This window comes from Schizosaccharomyces japonicus, assembly GCF_000149845.2.
Source record: "Schizosaccharomyces japonicus yFS275 unplaced genomic scaffold supercont5.3, whole genome shotgun sequence".
NCBI lineage: Eukaryota > Fungi > Ascomycota > Schizosaccharomycetes > Schizosaccharomycetales > Schizosaccharomycetaceae > Schizosaccharomyces > Schizosaccharomyces japonicus.
Window position 1 is genome coordinate 1,685,431 of NW_011627862.1, and position 16,699 is coordinate 1,702,129.

Genomic DNA, 16,699 nt, shown 5'->3' on the forward strand with positions numbered 1-16,699 from the left:
GCCATACGTCATGGAGGATGCGAGTCGTTAAAACGCGATTGCACGCCACGCAGCACTTCGTTACCGCCTTCTCACCCAACACCAGTACGAGGCAAAATCTTTTCGCTAGCAGCAAAACTGCATGAGTACAAGCTTGCTGGTTTTGTCTTGTCTATCGCATACGAGTATTCGGAACTAGTATGAGAGGTGTACCAAACCATGACACGCGTCTATTAAACGATATCAAAAGTTTCCCGGAGTTCGACTACGAGGCTTTGGCACGGTCGCTGCCGGCTTCAACTGGCGCGGTTGAATGCACTTCTGTTGCCGCACCGGAGGCAGGAGAATTGTTTGGTGCTTCAAAACCAGTTGCTGAACTACATCCATCAGAGTCAGAGTTCTGTTCTCCACTCGACTACGTCGGTCAGGTGGAGGTAGTTGCCCGAGACACCGGCGGTGTTCTCGTCGTCCCTCCGGAGCAGTGGAAATGTCCGACGGTAATAGACACCACGGTGTTGAGTCTAGTTGGCCGGGAACAGCCGGAGGCTCCTCTCCGGGACTCGGGCAAGGGCAGCAGCAGTCGAAGCAAACGACATGTGCATGTTGATTTTCCGAAATCGATTGTGCTGTCGTACGTATTTGTGAACAAAAAGCCTGTCGATCTGCTGTTGATCAAGCAATGGATTAAATTGTGCGACGAACGGGGAATGTCGGACGCAGAAATGTGGTCTTTGGCTGCTCAATATTTCAAACTTGACGTGAATAGCTTGCAAAAAGCGTACGCCAAGTATGATGAAATGGACGATGCGCCCGTTTCTCGTTCACGGCATTCTTCCACGCCTTCCCGGACTAGCAAACGGGTGAAACGACAGGCGACGGGGCCTCGGTGCAAAGTCTGCAACCAGGACTCCACGCCATTCATTACTTGCTTCGTGTGTCAGTCAAAATACCACTACGAATGCCTTGACGCGCCTTTCGCAGCGGTGACAGACACTCGTCGATGGCAATGTAATGTTTGTCTCCCAGAAAAATGTGTCGTATCTTGGAAGGAAGTTGATTATCAATGTTTGTCTTCCTTCCATCGACACGCACTTGATTCTTATGATGATTTGGCTGGTTACGAACATCCGCAAGACGATGGATTACAGTGCTTGCCGAAGGTTGAGCAGGTCTTTTGGCGAGCATTACAATCTGGCGCTGGTCGTCAGGAAGCACCTTCTATTCCCCGAAAACCGTTGCGGGCGATAGCCACTGGAAAAAGTGGCTTTCCCGCAACCCGTCAGCAACCATACTTTCACGATCCGTGGAACTTGCATCACTTGCTTTATTCCAAACATTCGTTACTACGATTTAGCCCCCCGATATCATTACTAATGACTTGATTTTAAGCGAACAATTTTCTTATACTGGATGGAAACAGGATCCCATGTCGATGTTTGCTTTGCATTATCACCATTTCGGTGCACCTAAAACTTGGTACATTATAGCTGATGAAGATGCCTCGAAGTTTGAGGATCTTCGGTACCGTTTAGCCCAAAAGGAGCTTCATCTCGATATAGAATTACTTGTGCAGTCAGAAAGCCTATTTGCCCTGTCGATTTTGCGGGAAAACGGAATTCGCATTCACCGAGTAGTGCAACAGCCGGGTCAGTTTGTCATTACTTATCCGCATACATACTATTCTACTGTGAGTCATGGCTTTAACTTAACGGAGACTCTCCCATTTTCCACAAAGGAGTGGATCACAGAGCAGTTTGCACATAACGCATTTGAACAAGCGAAACAGTTTCACATTCCAGCACCGTTTTCGATGGATCATATCCTTCTGGCTAATGCAACTCTCGATAAGAGTGTGAAAACGGCGCTGTGGCTCCAATATCCCTTGAAGGAAAGAATAGATCGGGAGCTTTCTTCTCGATCTGCTTTTAGAAAGGACCACAAGTCAGTTGTATGGAAGTCAATTCCTGCCAATGCGTCTGTCATGGCCTGCTCCTTCTGCAAAACCTTCGCTTATCTCGCGGTAATTGAGTCGAGGGTTGGTGATATGTACTCTTGTATAGATCACTGTAATGAAGTCTTCTCATGTTCCGACAAAGAACTTATTGTATATGCTCGTTACAAGGACGAAGATTTAAATGCTGCCTATGATCAAGTAATCAACCGAGCCATAAAAAATCAACTTTGGCTGAAAAAGTATGAGCAAATTAATTCTTCTGATGAAAAACCAGCATTGAAAACACTGAAGTCTCTTCTTGCAGAGGCGGAATCAATGTCTTGTGCATTACCAGAAGTGGATGAGTTTCGGGAACGTTTAAAGGTTGCACAGTCGTGGGTTGACCAAGCTCATGCACTGCTGCGCAAAAAATCTGTCGTTCGGAGAGATAAACGAAAGTTAAAAAAGAAAGTATCGACATCGTCTCCTCAGAGTGGATCTCCATCTCCTTCTGAGTCTCCTTCTCCCACCCTTCCCGTTGATGAATCTGTATTATTGTTTTCATTGGCAGAAGACTCAAAAAATCTTCAGTTTGAGTGTCCGGAAATTCATGAAATTGCAGAAAAAGCAAATGCGGTTCGTGATTTTCAGGCCAAAGCAAGATCGGTGAAACCGAACGAGCTTACATATGAAGTGTGTAGTTCAATTCTTGAAGAAGGTAGAGCTTTACAGTTGCAGCTACCACAGCTTTCATTTTTCGAACGGAAAGCGGAACAGTTGGAATGGCTTGAGAACAGTAAAAGCTTGTCACCGGAAAACACTTCACTGGAGGAACTGACGATTGCTTATGAACATGGCAAAACTGTAAATATTTCACCAGACAATGAGCAATTGTCTAGACTTTCTGAATTACTTGAACGATCTAATGACTGGCAGCAAAGGGCTGAAACTTTATTGAAACAGGACGTGTTACCTGTTACACAATTAGATGCACTGGAGAAAGAGGCGCCTCACGTGTGTGTGAACACAGATATGTTAGAAAGGATCCGTGCCTCTTTAAAAACTACTCGTGCTTTGCACTCACAACTCATAGAGATTACTGAAGCTTCGCAAGATCCCGACTTTTACAAACGGCCGTTTGTTGAGAACGTCAAGGCTGTGTTAGCCAGTGCAGATGATTTACCTTCGAAACCTGAAGAATTTAACTTGGTTAACAAATTACTCACCAAGACGTACGAGTGGGTGCGAAAGGGAAAGAAGTTATTTGGTAAGGCCAATGCACCGTTGGAGATTTTCAAACAACATCTTGAATTTGTTGAGCGTCGTGATACTGTTGCTATGGCGGATGAAGGTGAGGACGCACCATTCCTTGTTGGTACGGATGTCCCTTATTCCACGACAGGCGATCGGTCGTCCGTTCATTACTGTTTTTGCCGCATGCCAGAGAGCGGATTGATGATTGAATGTTCCTATTGTCACGAATGGTACCACTGTAAATGCATGAAGATGTCAAAGAAAAAATTGAAGGAGGATGAGAAGTTTGTCTGCCCAATTTGTGATTATCGCGTAGAAATCCCACGACATTCCAATCGTCCTCGTTTGGAAGAACTTGCTTCTATGGTTGATGAGGTGCTCAATTTGCCATTTCAACCCATAGAGCTCGATTTGTTGAAACGTGTTGTAACCCAGGCAAAGGAATTTCATGAGAAGGTCCGCGCAGTTGCGCTAAACTCTTTAGGATTAACTTCACAGGACTTGCCTCTAATTCGTTTTTACCTACGTAAAATGGAAGGAGGTGAAATCTTAATGACTGAAGAAACAAATATATTTCGTCAAAAGCTTCACGAACTTGCACCTTTGGCTCCTACTCCGCCTCCGTTTATTGGAGAGAGCAAGTCTAATCGTAAGCCAAGGCCCACGAAAAGACAGCGCGAGATCATGGAACAGGTTGCGAGCGGAAAGTTGACTTCTGCTGAAGGTGCGGCTGCCATTGCAGCTACACAAAGCCGTAATCAGTCAAAGTCCGTCTCGAGTACGAAGAGCGTTAAAACTCTTCATCAACCCCTTTCTCCTTGGACAATGAAGGGTATAGCCCAAAATGCCTTGTTTGGTAAGAACATACCTTCGGCTTCGGACTTGTTAGTCTCTTCATTTTCAAGTCTTCGCTCCACTCCTTCTGAGATGTCTACTGTTTCTCCAGCGCTAACGAAAGCTTCAGCAATGCAAAATGCCATGTTGTCAGCAAATCCCATGACTTCTGGTGGCACTTCATTTTGTATTTGCCGTCAAGCTTTTTCCATATCTGACGGGATGGTTCAGTGTCAGTCGTGTTCAGAATGGTTTCACTATGACTGTGTTGGTCTAACGGCAGCTATTGTTGCGACCATTGTAGTTTACATGTGTCCAAGTTGCTGCACGCAGGTTGGCAAGGCATACCCATGGGAGTGTCAACCTAGATCAGTCAATCTTTCTTGGGAAAGTGAAGTTTATCCGCCTAGTGTATTGCAAGGAACAACAGAAAACATTGCTGTTGTTACTGGTTCATTAGATCGAGCATCGAATTTGTTTGACCAGTTAATGCCGACTGAGATGGCTCAGTTCACGAGAGACAACATCCTTCAGGACAATCGGCCAGATCTGTTTACCGAAACTTATCTGAACATTTAGACCCTTTATTTACCAGCAGGCGAATATTTTTAATGAACGGCAGCTTGCTGCCATTTGATGAGGACTAGCAATCATGTTGCAACGACTACTCTTTAAGAGGTGGATTAACTGAAAAAATGGGCTGGCAAATCATTTTCATATATCACGGTTACTTAGTTTTTTATAGATAGAATGGATCATGAATAACAAGCTACGAAAAAACGTTGTAGCTAAAAGAAATTACTGTATTCGCAATAGGTGCTGTTAAGGCACCCTAAATAATGACTTGAATGGGAGTTCGTAAGTTGAGTTACGGGTGTAGGAAAGAAGGCACGAAGTCATTAAAGCAACAAAGTCTAAGAGGAAGCTAAGCGGAAGTGGTCCAGTTGAGGAAAACCATTCAAGTTCAGAGGGAATATGGGCGGTTTCCGAGCTTAACAACCCAGCACTTCCCAAAGTGCGTTCTCGTCCAAGAAATTATGGTGAATGACAGAGACGAGCCAGCAGTTATCGATACACGACTGAATCAGTTTATGAGAAGGCGTTCCAGCGGGATACAGGCGTGCCCATTCGCCCCAAATACTATAGGCTTCGTCCCGCCACGCTTGGAACGAAACGGGTGCAATAATGGTCGATTGAATGATTTCACGACCAGGGAAAACACCCCAAGTAACTGCATTGGCGCTATCCAACGAAGCATTCGTTTTGAATTCTCCCTTGTTGTTTCCAGCGAGATAGGTAATTTGAGGATTGTCGTGCAATCTTTGAGCCAGGGCTTCGAAATCCATGGTAGACATGAACATCTCAACAAAAGCTTTCTGGAACACCCATCCGCCACGAGGTCCCCAACCAAAAATAGCATGGGAAGAAGGTGCGGCGTTAACAGCAGGTTGACTGCCGACGGTCCACCATTTCTTTTCGATCAATTTAGCGAGTTTATCACCAATGGTTTTTGTCTCGGCTTCCACAGGCTGATCAATCCAAGGGATTGCGGTTGTTTCCCCAAGGACATGACGCTTGAAGATATTCGTAATGTCATCTTCGTCAACAGGATAACCCCAAAGCTTCAATGACTCTTCCGGAGCAAAGTGAAGAGAGGGACCGTAACCATCGATGTTACCGTATGCAGGAGAACGTGGGTCACCGAAACGACCGTTGGTATAGTCGTCCCAAGTGGCTTCACGACCTAAAGCACCAGTACCTTCAGAAACCGAAATGGAGGCTTGCTTTTCAAAAAATTCTGCCGTTCTTGTAAATTGCTTGTCGTCAGCCCGAATATATAAGCCTTCAAAGGCTGAAGGAAGATGATCCTTCTTAGGAATAACGACGCGGTTATGGACATCGGCAACGTTTTCTTTTTGATTGTTAACAACAGCCTTAAGTGCCGTGAGACGTCTCTCATAAAGACCGCTTTCATTGAGAATGCGAGCCACTGATTTTTCCAAGTTAAGTGTACAAAAGTGGAAGCCTCGTGTATCGGTGTTCTTAAGGATGTCCTTAATCATCTGAGCAACGTGCTTCACGCCAATTGCCTTTACCTTTTCGTCGTCAGTTCTCACCTCTTCCAACGACTGCATTAAGTCGTGAGGAATCACACAATTGCACAGACGAGCCATTCTGCGAAGTGTGGTGAGAGATTGGACGGGCATAATGGCAGGAATGATCGGAATCGTTTTGAATACGCCGGATTCATGCGTGCGAAGCTTCTTTACAAAGTCGATATATACAGCAGAATCATAGAAAATTTGAGTAATGATAAAGTCGGCACCTGCTCTCACTTTTTCAATCAAATATGGGATATCTTTGTCCACATTCTGCTGCAATTCAGGCACATTTGTGTCTGCGTGTCCCTCAGGATAAGCGGCGACACCGATACAAAAGTAGTCGCCATACTCTTCACGAATGAAACGGACTAGGTCAACAGCGTGCTCCATCTCAAACTTCTGAGCATTCCAGTGCTCAGTTTTCAAAGGCGGGTCACCACGGAGTGCCAAAATGTTACGAATTCCGTAGGCCTTTGCCTGATCAAGATTCTTCTTGATGCTTTCCTTGTCAACATTGGAACAAGTCATATGCAAACAGGACGTAACGCCAAACTTTGATTGTAAAGATGCACAGAGCGCCAAAGACTCGGCAGCTGAACTTCCTGCAGAACTCCATGTAACGGAGCTAAAGAGTGGAAACATAGTTTTCGACATACGTTTCATACGGACAGTAAGGTTGTCTAAACCGATTGTCGTTTTAGGAGGGAAGAACTCAAAAGAGTAATGGATATCATCTTTAGGAAGCTGTTCCAATTGTTCAGAAATCTTCATGATGTTTAAAGAAGGTTATGACTATGCTAAAACCAAAAAAAGCAATTCCAACAACAAATGAAATTGAAAAAAAGAAGATATAAAGCAAAAATGAAAATGAAACCGTTTAGAGGGTTTTCCCCAACGTTTGAAATGATACTTCTTGGATAAGCAACTTCCTTGCCTAATTGTTATTGGGAATGGTTAACGGTAAGAAGAAAAAGGTCGGTGGCAGCAGGTTTATTCGAGGTAACAAGATAACAAGTATGGGAAAACTTCTGGTAAGAAAGAGTTACGAGAGACGTTTATAAATCTTCTTCGGTTGTTTCATGATACTGCAAATTACGGGGTTTGTCAAGTCATTAGGACATAATTTCTTCATTAAGTTGAGATACACTTCAAACTATAAAAAAAAAAGAAAAAAAAGTGACAGCCTCATTAGCAGTATGTGCAACTGCTACATAATGTCATTTACATATTGCTTAGAAATTTGAGAACTTGAGGTCTGTTCCTTTTTTGATAGTCATCCATTAGACACGTTAATAAATGAAGTGAGTCATAGAAGGATTTTCGGTTTGAGAAATTTTGTCAGTAGCGGGAACTACTTTGGTTAAATCCATTGTTTCCGAAGAGTCCGACTCTCTTTGCTTTTCCGTTTGAATCTCGGAGAAGTTGTCATAAACAGCTGTAAAATCATTATAACGCTGGAGAGCTAAGTATGTTTTTGAACGAGAGAAGCATTTTTCAATTGTGCTTCTTCAATGCTCATGTCCATGTTGTCCAATGTCTTCGCGGGAAAAGGTACGCAAAGAATGAAAGACTGCTCTGCGGAACGGGAACGTACGGCTGTGTACAAGTCACCAATTGTATGCGAAAGGTTAAGGCGAACAACTTCGCGAGAACCATTTAGCATGCGAACTTGAATTCGAGTAGAAGGCTTGGCTTCGTCAACTTGAATAGGACTGTGTTGAGCAGAGGTCTCTGAAGAAACGTTACTTTGAACAGAAGTTGAGGGACGGGACGGGGCAGCGATCGGTGTGCTAGTCAGGGAAGAACCCAAACGTTGTCCCTTGCCCGAAAATGGTTTTGCTTTGGGATGGTATTCCTCGTCCATACGACGTTGAACAATTACGTTAACGGGTTGGTTAGGAGCAACGTTTAAAAGTCCCAGGGGCGCACGACCAGAATTGATGAGTCGAAGCGTCTCTTGATTGAGGGGGTCATCATAATTGTACAGTGGACCATCATCAACACTAAAACCATTCTTCCAGAAGTTCAGTGTTCTTTCTACGGTGGGCAAGACAGCAGCAGAGGCAGGTTGCGACGACGGAGCATGTGTTTCCGGTTCGGAGGCAGAGGGAGAAGCCGATGTGCCCAAACGAGTACCATGACCAGTCCAATGAGATGCACTAGCCGTGTTTTCTGCTCCGGGTGGAGTTACTGAGCCCTGTTGACGAGCCTTCTCAAAGATTTGTTGAATAAGGTGTCTTTTGGAATCGTTGTTGTTTCCCTGAACGGAAAGACCACTCTTTTCTCCTCCGGTAAAGAGGTTAGGATTGTCATTGTCTTCATCGCTCTCATCATTCCGCAGGTCTCGGAACGTTGCAATCTTTTTGTGTTGGTTTCGAGGTTTTGAAGAAGAGGCAGAAGGCTTCGCCTGAGAGGATTGTCCATGTTGTGCGCTTGAAGCCTTTCCCGTAGCATGTGCAGACGAACCACTCTCCAAAGAGGACGATTGTGAAGACTCCGTAGGCAAAACTTCACGAAACAGCATACGAGCTAAGTCATAGTTCCAATTCGATGACTCCAGGAAAAAACGACCTTGTGTAGAGTCAATACCAGTTTCATTACAGAATCTATCAAGTAACTCCTCCTTGTCCATTTTCTGTTGCTAAGAAGACGATAAAAGGAAGTAATAAACAAAGACTTTGTTTTTTGTGAAAAGTAAACGGAATGGGGGGAAACCACAAAGTGATGAGCACAAGAAGTAGTTTTGTAGGTTAAGAAGCAAATTAGAACAGACGTTCTATAGGTGCTATACTTTTTTTTAAGTCGTCGAGATATTTGTTTTGGGCAGGTGTGTTTCTGCTGTGTGGACCTGTGGGAATCCAACAGTAGAAAAGTTGTACGTACTGGAAACGCGTTCAGTTAAGGTCTTTACTTGTTCGTACTTTGTTTTCATTATACCGTAACACGTCTTGTGTTTCTGGTGCTTGTTTCTCCTACTTATTTCTTTCTTTAGGCTTTTTTAAATTTACTTTTATTTAAATCCAATTTAAAAGCATACAGACTCATAGAAACATTATATCGACGAGAACGAACGGTTTACAACAAATAGGTGATCATTTTTGCACTGATCATTTAATAGTTCTTCAATTCCATTCACGTGTACACAGAACATCGGCATAATTTACGGCATACCATCCTTTTCTATAATCTAATTGACTCTTTTCTGGATTGGCTCTCTTGATTTGTACTACTAAAATGGTTTTCTACGAGCTCTTCTGTATAAGCCGACCTTTTGTGCGAAAAATGGTCTACACAGAAGCTACGGTATGATTAAACGACATCCAGTATTCTCAACACGAACTGTATACGGAATGCTGACATGTAAATAGGATATAGCAAAGAATCTCGCAAAGCGTTGCGGAACCATTTTACTTGATCGAAGAGGGGCAATTGATGGATTCGAAGTTTATGGTCTAAAAGAACTTGATAAACCAATTAAGAAACAAGGCGAGAAATACGATTTCGGATTTTGGTGGGGAATGCGGTTTCACTGCAGCACATTTGCCCAGTACGAGATGTTCAAGACGCTGCATCAGGATCCTTCTGTTCTGCGGTTTAATATTATTCGGAAAGCTTATAAGTAAGTATATACACGAAACTCGCGACTTGTATGGCTGTAGTAAATATACTGACTTTTTAGGATTGATCAACTTTAAATGATTTAATGAGCAAAAACAACATGTGTTTTTGGCTCATGTATTAATGACTGTAATTGTAATGTAAACAAAGCTCTCATGTTTTATGCTCTTTTTACAAAACATTTGAACGTTCACCCAGTACTTTGAGAGGTTTTATGTTTGGTTGCATATTTTCTCGTTTCATCACTTTCACTTGGTTTTCGTTTGTCCCCATTGGAAGCACACAGACACGGTTTAGTGTTTGTGTTGGAATGACAGAGTACGGATTTTCCTGGACTCTAGCACGAAGCCCCATTTCCAAACGTTTAGATCGTTGCTCCCTCGACTCGGCAAAGCAAACAAAGATACGTTTTTCACCAACCACAACCCCGTTCATACGAGTTATGGCTGAAAACGCTTCTTCTGGCTTTGAGAACGCAACAAAACCATATCCTTTTGGTATATCTGTATCGGGTATACAGGGTAAACAAGATGATGTAATATGACCAAAAGGTTCAAACAGCTGTTCAAGCAACGTTTTTGAGTAAATAAGCTTATCATCCAAATTCTTGACGAATACATTGCATGGATCTTCAGGTTCGTAATTCTGTTGCTCCGCCGCCGAGGTGTTCATACCACATGCACTCCATGCACGAGCATACGCTTGTTCCTTCTGAAGTGCCAGAGAGACAGCAAGGACCTGTCGCATGTCAGGCGACATTTGTGCGCGCGATGAGAAATAGCTCGGTGCCTTGACGAAAAAATCGAGCTTTCGGTCATGGTACTCATATTCTTTATAATACTCCAATAGCTATAATTTTGTCAGCAAGCGAAGTCATTGAGGACTGTTTACCTGAATGCAATCGTAGTATGTAGGAATGAGAACTTCTGCATACGTTGATTCGCTATTTGGAGGAGCTTGGTTAATTGCCGTTCCGACAATTTTGGCATGTTTCTTAAAGTCATTATAAAGTTGGAGTGGTGTAACATTTGTAGGGAAATTTAAAATTCCAATTGCTAGAAAACAATATCCAGACTGAGATTTCTTTCTTGCGGATTTCGTTTTTGACGATGATACTAAATCTTTCGAAGAAAACTGGTTGGTAATGTCTGTATCATCGCCTTCCATAATGCTAGTGGCGGCATTTTTCGACTTCTCCAAATTCGTCACATTCTTAAAGACACGTTTTCTTCGCCGATGACGAACAATCCTATGAATGGTTAGTCGTTCATCCTCTCAATGAAGTAAGAAACACTGTCATACACTTTATTTCCGCAAAGAATAGTGTCGTTTAATGCTTCAATGGCTTGTTCCACTTGCATCGTGTTTGAAAACACGACAAAAGCAAATTTGGTAGCTTTTCTTTTAAAATTTGAGTTCCTGGTATCATTATTGTGCAATTGAATAACTACTATCTCTCCTATACAGTTGTTTAGTATTAATGCTAAAACAAAAAATGTTAAACATACCAATTGGTGCGAAAAACTTGCGTAAATCGTCTTCTGTAACGGAATCACTCAAATTGCCGACAAATAGTTCATTTTTAAAGAAGAATTGACGATTATTAGGCTGCATACGAAGCTGCTCTTCTACGAAAGACATTGGTAAAGGATAAGGCAGGTTTTGGCGGTTTGGTGTTTTAAGCGAAATTGCGTCACCGAAAAGCTTAATTTAAAAATCAATAGGATGATCACGAGAATTGACGTCGAAACCTTATTTAGCTTATATTAAGCTACACCATAGGTGAGAACCCTCTCAAATACCATATACGCGTACGGCAAGAAATGGCAATTGCTCGTTTACATGCGCCAATTTTGTGGCAGACGGCACATATTTTACGTCCATTAATAAGAACAGTTTATGGAGTCTGTCCATCTCGGTCTATGAGCACGAATGGAGCAAGTTGCTTGGATACTACAGGATCTGTTGTTCAAAGCGAACGGGCGGCTCGTTCTCAAAATGGTTGTATACCAGAAGGTTCCCCGGCTTCTGTTCTTCTTTCTCATGATACATTGATTGTCGAAAGACAAATAGAGATGTTAAATGTTTTCATGGGATATGAACAAGCAAATCGATACGTTATATTCAATCAGCGTGCACATCCCGTTGGTTATATCGCTGAACAGGGAGGAAATTCCTTAATTTCTGGTATTTCACGTCAGTTATTTCATACACATCGTGCGTTCACAGCCGATGTTTTGGACTTACAAGGGCAACTTGTCCTACAGTTACAAAGACCCTTTTCCTGGATAAATTCTCGATTGTTGGTGAATTCCATAGACGGATCTAATGGTGGAGTTAAGAATGTTGGATCTGTGATTCAAAATTGGCATCTGTTTAGAAGAAAGTACGGCCTTTTCATCAATAATGGTCAAGAATATACCCAATTCTCACAGATTGACGAACCCTTCCTCAGTTGGAACTTTGCCTTGAAGAATGAAGATAATAAGATGCTGGGAAGTGTTTCACGCAATTTTATGGGCCTGCCAAGAGAAATGTTTACAGATACTGGAAGTTATGTTCTTCGATTTTCTTCTCCCACTGCTGCAGATGGAAACGTTGAAAACAATCAGTTTTTACAGACTTCTGAAGGTTGCAAGGAAGACATCTGTCCTAGAGAAATGTCTTTAGAAGAACGTGCTGTGATGCTTGGTAGCGCTGTAACCATAGATTTTGATTACTTCTCACGCACTCGTCACGGAGCCTCAGTGGGTTTTGCGGTCCCATTTATGCATTCATCGTCTATGGGCCCTACTTCAACACATGTCCCACCGACTGAAGATACTGATGCACAGAAAATTCTCCGCGATGATGATGGCTCACAAACCAAACAATCATCACGCTCTTCTTTTGATGACGGCCAGACATTTACCCACTCTGATTCGCCGTTTATGAGCGATGAGGAAGTGGAAACATCAAATGATTTTTGGGATATATTCGACAATGACGGTTTTGGAACTGATGACTAAAAAAACTACAGGCTATTTTTGTTTAACTCGTTTTTATTATCTTCTTTTATACTGATAAAGTTTCTTAACTAGCACTTTTCATGAAAATTTATGACAAAATAGGATATGTTCTTCCCTCATAGAACCAATACACTCAACATAGAATTACACGATTTATGAGAAGCTTCACCGACTGTGAAAATTAATTTGTAAAGTTTATTATGAACATAAGGTAAAAGATAGTGCAACATTATACGTATTAAATGTAAAAAACTGCACACTTTACTTGCGCGGTGGAAAAAATATTAAAGAATCAGAATGAACGCGCTGAAAAGTGGGTAAAAGTATCTGTAAGGTATAAAGACTCGGCCTGTGTATTAAGAAACAACACAATTATCCCAAGTAAAATGCTTTTTACTCGGACAGAGCTTGGAAGCGCATGTCAATCTTCTCCAAAAGTTTGTTATAGCGGTCGACCAAAACTTCCTTGCCATCAGCAGGGTTTTCAAACTTCATAGAAGACAGATCATGAAGAAGGTCAGCAGTACTTTCCTTAATCTTAGCCCAGGGAACATTGCCGTTCTCCACAGCAGCACGAGCCTTGTGGTAGTATGAGACCATTGCCTTCAGCATGTAGAAAGTCTTGTAGAGTGGGCAATTACGGTCATAGTCAGAGTAACCGTTCTGTTGCAAGAAGTCATTCTTGATGATAGTGGCAATGTCCAAAGTAACCTTATCGGGCTCGGACAGAGCAGATTTACCAACCAGTTGAATAATTTCAAGCATGGAGTCCTCTTGCTGAATGATCTCCTTCACTTGATCACGCAGCGAAGTGAAACCAGTAACATTTTCACTGTACCAAGGCTTCAACACTTCAGTGTACTTGGAGTACGACAGAGATGTGTTGATAGATGGGAAATGCTTGCGCTGAGCGAGTTTTTTGTCCAAACCCCAGAACACTTGAACAATACCAAGAGTAGCACTCGTAACGGGGTCAGAGAAATCACCACCGGGAGGAGAGACAGCACCAACAATGGAAACGGTACCCTCACGGTTGGGGCTACCAAGACAACGAACACGACCGGCACGCTCGTAGAAAGATGCCAACTTGGCTCCGAGATAAGCAGGGTAACCAGAATCAGCAGGCATTTCAGCCAAACGACCAGAAATTTCACGAAGGGCTTCGGCCCAACGAGAAGTAGAGTCAGCCATCATAGCAACATTCTTACCCTGATCACGGAAGTACTCAGCCAAGGTGATACCAGTGTAAATGGAAGCCTCACGAGCAGCGACAGGCATGTTCGAAGTGTTAGCAACCAAAGTGGTACGCTTCATGATAGGCTCTTGGCGGCCCTCAATTTCAATACTCAACTCAGGGAAATCCATCAAAACTTCAGCCATCTCGTTTCCTCGCTCACCACAATTGTGAACCAAAGTGAGATTGGACAACAAGAATTGGTGATCGGAGTCCTCAGCAAGAGTAACACCATAGTAATTAGCAGGGGTGGTAATACCAAGGTCGAAGTACATGGGAACAGCCTTGCGCTCAAAGCTGCCAGGAGCGGGAGCAACGTTGGAGCTAAGAGCAGATTTGCTCAAAACAGACTGCAGAGCCTCGTTACCCTCCAATTCAATAGTGTAAGTTTCAGGGTAGTATACACCATCAACAATTTGCTCAGACTTGGTGGAAACATATGCAGAGATACCAAGAGAACGTGCGATTCTAACAGTACCGTCACGAACCTTGGGAGATGTCGTGCTAAGGTGGGCAGACGACAAATCACCGTGCTTAACGGAACCATCAGCATCAATAAGACCTGCAAGGAAAGCTTCACGAACAGGGAAACTCTCATAGGCAAAATGAGAAGGAATAGACTTGACAGCACCAGAGAAGCCAAGATCTGAAATAAGCTTCCAGAAAACGTTGTCCGTGTTACCCTCAAAAGAAACAGAGAGGTTACCACGTTGTTCCCAGGCGGGAATCTCACTTCCCTCTTGGAAATCGACGACCTCAACAAGGTCCTCAACTTCAGAAGTGAAGGTACCGTCAACTCCAAGCTCGCCACGAACGATCTTAACTGTGCGAGGATTGTGCTCAGCGGTAACAGCCTTCAAGCCCAAAGCCTTTCCAAAAGAAATGATACGAGAAACGAGCTCAGAATCCTCTTCGTAGAGGGAGAAGGCGGAAGATCTTGAGAAACCAGCACCAACCCATACACCAAGTAAATAAGCAGCTTCAGAGGCGTACTTGGCACTAATTCCTCTTTTGACCAGACGATTTTGCAAATCGGCCTTCTCAAACAAAACTGGGCTAATCATTTGCTGGGTAAGTTCGCGGACTTCCTGCGAAACAAGAGTGTAATCTCTTGCCTCAATTGTCCAGTAGATATCATCGTCGCCAATGGTAGACAAAAATTCCATGGCGAGCTCGCGAGCCTTTTCAACACCGCGAGGCTCGTGTTGGAAGGACTTAGTAACCTTCTTAACAATTTGAATACGACGACGGTCACCGCCGCGAGAAGATCCAACAACAACGTCAGCAAGACGAAGGAAGGAAACGGAGCTTTGCTTCTTTCCACGGACAACCTGCTCAACAAGAGAGATTTGCTGAGGAGTTTTGAGGACAAGCTTGTGAGTTGCATTGCATGTGTAGGAAAGGTTGTTCGAGCTTTTAGCTCCCTTGCGTGAAATCTTTTGGGAAACAGTATACATGGTGTCAAAGCCACGAGGGAGGGCAACGACATCTCTAGGTCTACCGTCCTTACCCATAACCTTGTCACCAATGACAACATCCTCAATCTTCTTGTCGGCACCATTGGCCATCAAAACTTCAGTTCCTTTAGCGAAGCAACCAACATAAACAATCAAATCAGAGTTGGAGTATTTAGAGAGAGATTGAGAAATAACGGTTTTACCACAGCCGAAAGCACCAGGAATAGCGGTGGTACCACCTTGAACACAAGGGAAAAGAGCGTCCAAAACACGCTGACCAGTAAGCAAAGGCTGGTTGGCAGTCAAATCATCGGCAACGGGACGAGGTGCACGAACAGGCCAGTGGTGCATCATGCTAAAAGAGTGTTTCTTGCCATTAAATTCAACTTCTAAAATGGTTTCGTCGACAGCATACGAACCAGCCTCGGCAATGTGTGTAATCGTTCCTCGAGCGCGAGGAGGCAGCATGATCTTATGTGAATTAAAGAGAGAGTTTTCAAAAACTGTACCGTACACATCACCTCCAGAAATGTGATCACCAACGCGGAAATCCTTGCTAGGAGTGAATTCCCACTTACGGTTACGGTCCAAAGCTTCTGTGTAAATACCACGGGGAATGTAAATACTGTTAGAAACAGCGTGGATACGTTCCAGAGGTCTCTGGATACCATCGTAAATAGTCTCTGTAAGGCCAGGGCCAAGCTCGACGGAAAGAGGCTTTCCTGTACGTTGAACTGGATCACCAACAGTCAAGCCAGAAGTCTCTTCATAAACTTGAATGGTACATTTGTCTTCAAAAATACGAATCACCTCACCAACAAGCTCCTGGTGACCGACGCGAACCAGCTCGTACATTGAACAACCAAGCATGTTCGAGGCGACGACAACTGTAAACAACAGTAAGAAACATGCTCCAATAGAATATAGTCTATAACTTACCGGGACCGGAGACACTGTAAACTTCACCATAGAAAGTCTCCTTCTCATCAAAGTTTCTCAGGTTCCGAATTGCTTTTTTAGCATTTTCTATACCTCCAGCCTTTTATCTTGTTAATAGCCCGTAGTGCAGTGTGAACTTACCATCTTTCAAGCTTTGTATTAGGGAAAATTGGGTTGGAAGAGGTTTGGTTAGAGGTAGAAGGCAGAGGGTAGTAGTATGTCGTGCTGTTATGAGATACCTGCCTTACTTATATTTTGGTGGTGAGTTTCCAGGTAACCATGGTCCACCCACACAGACCACGAGTTGACCGTCCCAGCCACGGTCAAAAAACCATGTACAT

The 16,699-nt window shown here is 43.3% G+C and overlaps 7 protein-coding genes across 7 annotated transcripts; 3 read left to right on the forward strand and 4 right to left on the reverse strand.

The window, feature by feature from the left end:
- Positions 1-179: 179 nt before the first annotated feature.
- Positions 180-4,579, forward strand: SJAG_01465 (multi-copy suppressor-Chk1; the record flags this gene model as incomplete). Its single annotated transcript, XM_002172680.2, has 2 exons — positions 180-1,318; positions 1,369-4,579. The coding sequence occupies 2 exons, from the start codon at positions 180-182 to the stop codon at positions 4,577-4,579; spliced, it is 4,350 nt and encodes a 1,449-aa protein (XP_002172716.2).
- Positions 4,580-4,704: 125 nt separating this feature from the next.
- SJAG_01466 (methylenetetrahydrofolate reductase Met11) lies at positions 4,705-7,180 on the reverse strand. The gene has a single exon (XM_002172681.2). It carries the CDS (start codon positions 6,871-6,873, stop codon positions 4,993-4,995), a length of 1,881 nt encoding a protein of 626 aa, XP_002172717.1. The 5' UTR covers positions 6,874-7,180; the 3' UTR covers positions 4,705-4,992.
- A 14-nt stretch (positions 7,181-7,194) lies between these two features.
- On the reverse strand, positions 7,195-8,962 carry SJAG_01467 (UB Xdomain protein Ubx3). Its single transcript, XM_002172682.2, has one exon. It carries the CDS (start codon positions 8,732-8,734, stop codon positions 7,565-7,567), a length of 1,170 nt encoding a protein of 389 aa, XP_002172718.1. The 5' UTR covers positions 8,735-8,962; the 3' UTR covers positions 7,195-7,564.
- Positions 8,893-11,223, forward strand: SJAG_01468 (ribosomal protein subunit Mrp17). The gene is made up of 3 exons (XM_002172683.2): positions 8,893-9,405; positions 9,471-9,721; positions 9,782-11,223. The coding sequence occupies exons 1-3, from the start codon at positions 9,337-9,339 to the stop codon at positions 9,795-9,797; spliced, it is 336 nt and encodes a 111-aa protein (XP_002172719.1). The 5' UTR covers positions 8,893-9,336; the 3' UTR covers positions 9,798-11,223.
- SJAG_01469 (RNA-binding protein Mug28) lies at positions 8,901-11,379 on the reverse strand. The gene is made up of 4 exons (XM_002172684.2): positions 11,229-11,379; positions 11,023-11,179; positions 10,612-10,969; positions 8,901-10,569 (listed from the first exon to the last, which is right to left on the reverse strand). The coding sequence occupies exons 1-4, from the start codon at positions 11,359-11,361 to the stop codon at positions 9,892-9,894; spliced, it is 1,326 nt and encodes a 441-aa protein (XP_002172720.1). The 5' UTR covers positions 11,362-11,379; the 3' UTR covers positions 8,901-9,891.
- Positions 11,380-11,509: 130 nt separating this feature from the next.
- Positions 11,510-12,953, forward strand: SJAG_01470 (phospholipid scramblase). Its single transcript, XM_002172685.2, has one exon. It carries the CDS (start codon positions 11,544-11,546, stop codon positions 12,726-12,728), a length of 1,185 nt encoding a protein of 394 aa, XP_002172721.2. The 5' UTR covers positions 11,510-11,543; the 3' UTR covers positions 12,729-12,953.
- Positions 12,793-16,623, reverse strand: SJAG_01471 (V-type ATPase subunit A). The gene is made up of 3 exons (XM_002172686.2): positions 16,500-16,623; positions 16,359-16,458; positions 12,793-16,306 (listed from the first exon to the last, which is right to left on the reverse strand). Exons 1-3 carry the CDS (start codon positions 16,500-16,502, stop codon positions 13,122-13,124), a joined length of 3,288 nt encoding a protein of 1,095 aa, XP_002172722.2. The 5' UTR covers positions 16,503-16,623; the 3' UTR covers positions 12,793-13,121.
- Between the last annotated feature and the right edge of the window lie 76 nt (positions 16,624-16,699).

Bases quoted from the DNA above. Each gene is read 5' to 3' on its own strand.
- SJAG_01470 (XM_002172685.2), top strand. From the start codon at position 11,544: ATGGCAATTGCTCGTTTACATGCGCCAATTTTGTGGCAGACGGCACAT.
- SJAG_01471 (XM_002172686.2), bottom strand. The intron at 16,307-16,358 runs GTAAGTTATAGA...TGTTGTTTACAG, and splicing joins TTACAGTGTCTCCGGTCCCG to TTGTCGTCGCCTCGAACATG.
- SJAG_01466 (XM_002172681.2), bottom strand. From the start codon at position 6,873: ATGAAGATTTCTGAACAATTGGAACAGCTTCCTAAAGATGATATCCAT.
- SJAG_01468 (XM_002172683.2), top strand. From the start codon at position 9,337: ATGGTTTTCTACGAGCTCTTCTGTATAAGCCGACCTTTTGTGCGAAAA. The intron at 9,406-9,470 runs GTATGATTAAAC...ACATGTAAATAG, and splicing joins TGGTCTACACAGAAGCTACG to GATATAGCAAAGAATCTCGC.
- SJAG_01469 (XM_002172684.2), bottom strand. From the start codon at position 11,361: ATGTCTTTCGTAGAAGAGCAGCTTCGTATGCAGCCTAATAATCGTCAA. The intron at 11,180-11,228 runs GTATGTTTAACA...ACAACTGTATAG, and splicing joins CAAGTTTTTCGCACCAATTG to GAGAGATAGTAGTTATTCAA. The intron at 10,570-10,611 runs GTAAACAGTCCT...ACAAAATTATAG, and splicing joins CATACTACGATTGCATTCAG to CTATTGGAGTATTATAAAGA.
- SJAG_01467 (XM_002172682.2), bottom strand. From the start codon at position 8,734: ATGGACAAGGAGGAGTTACTTGATAGATTCTGTAATGAAACTGGTATT.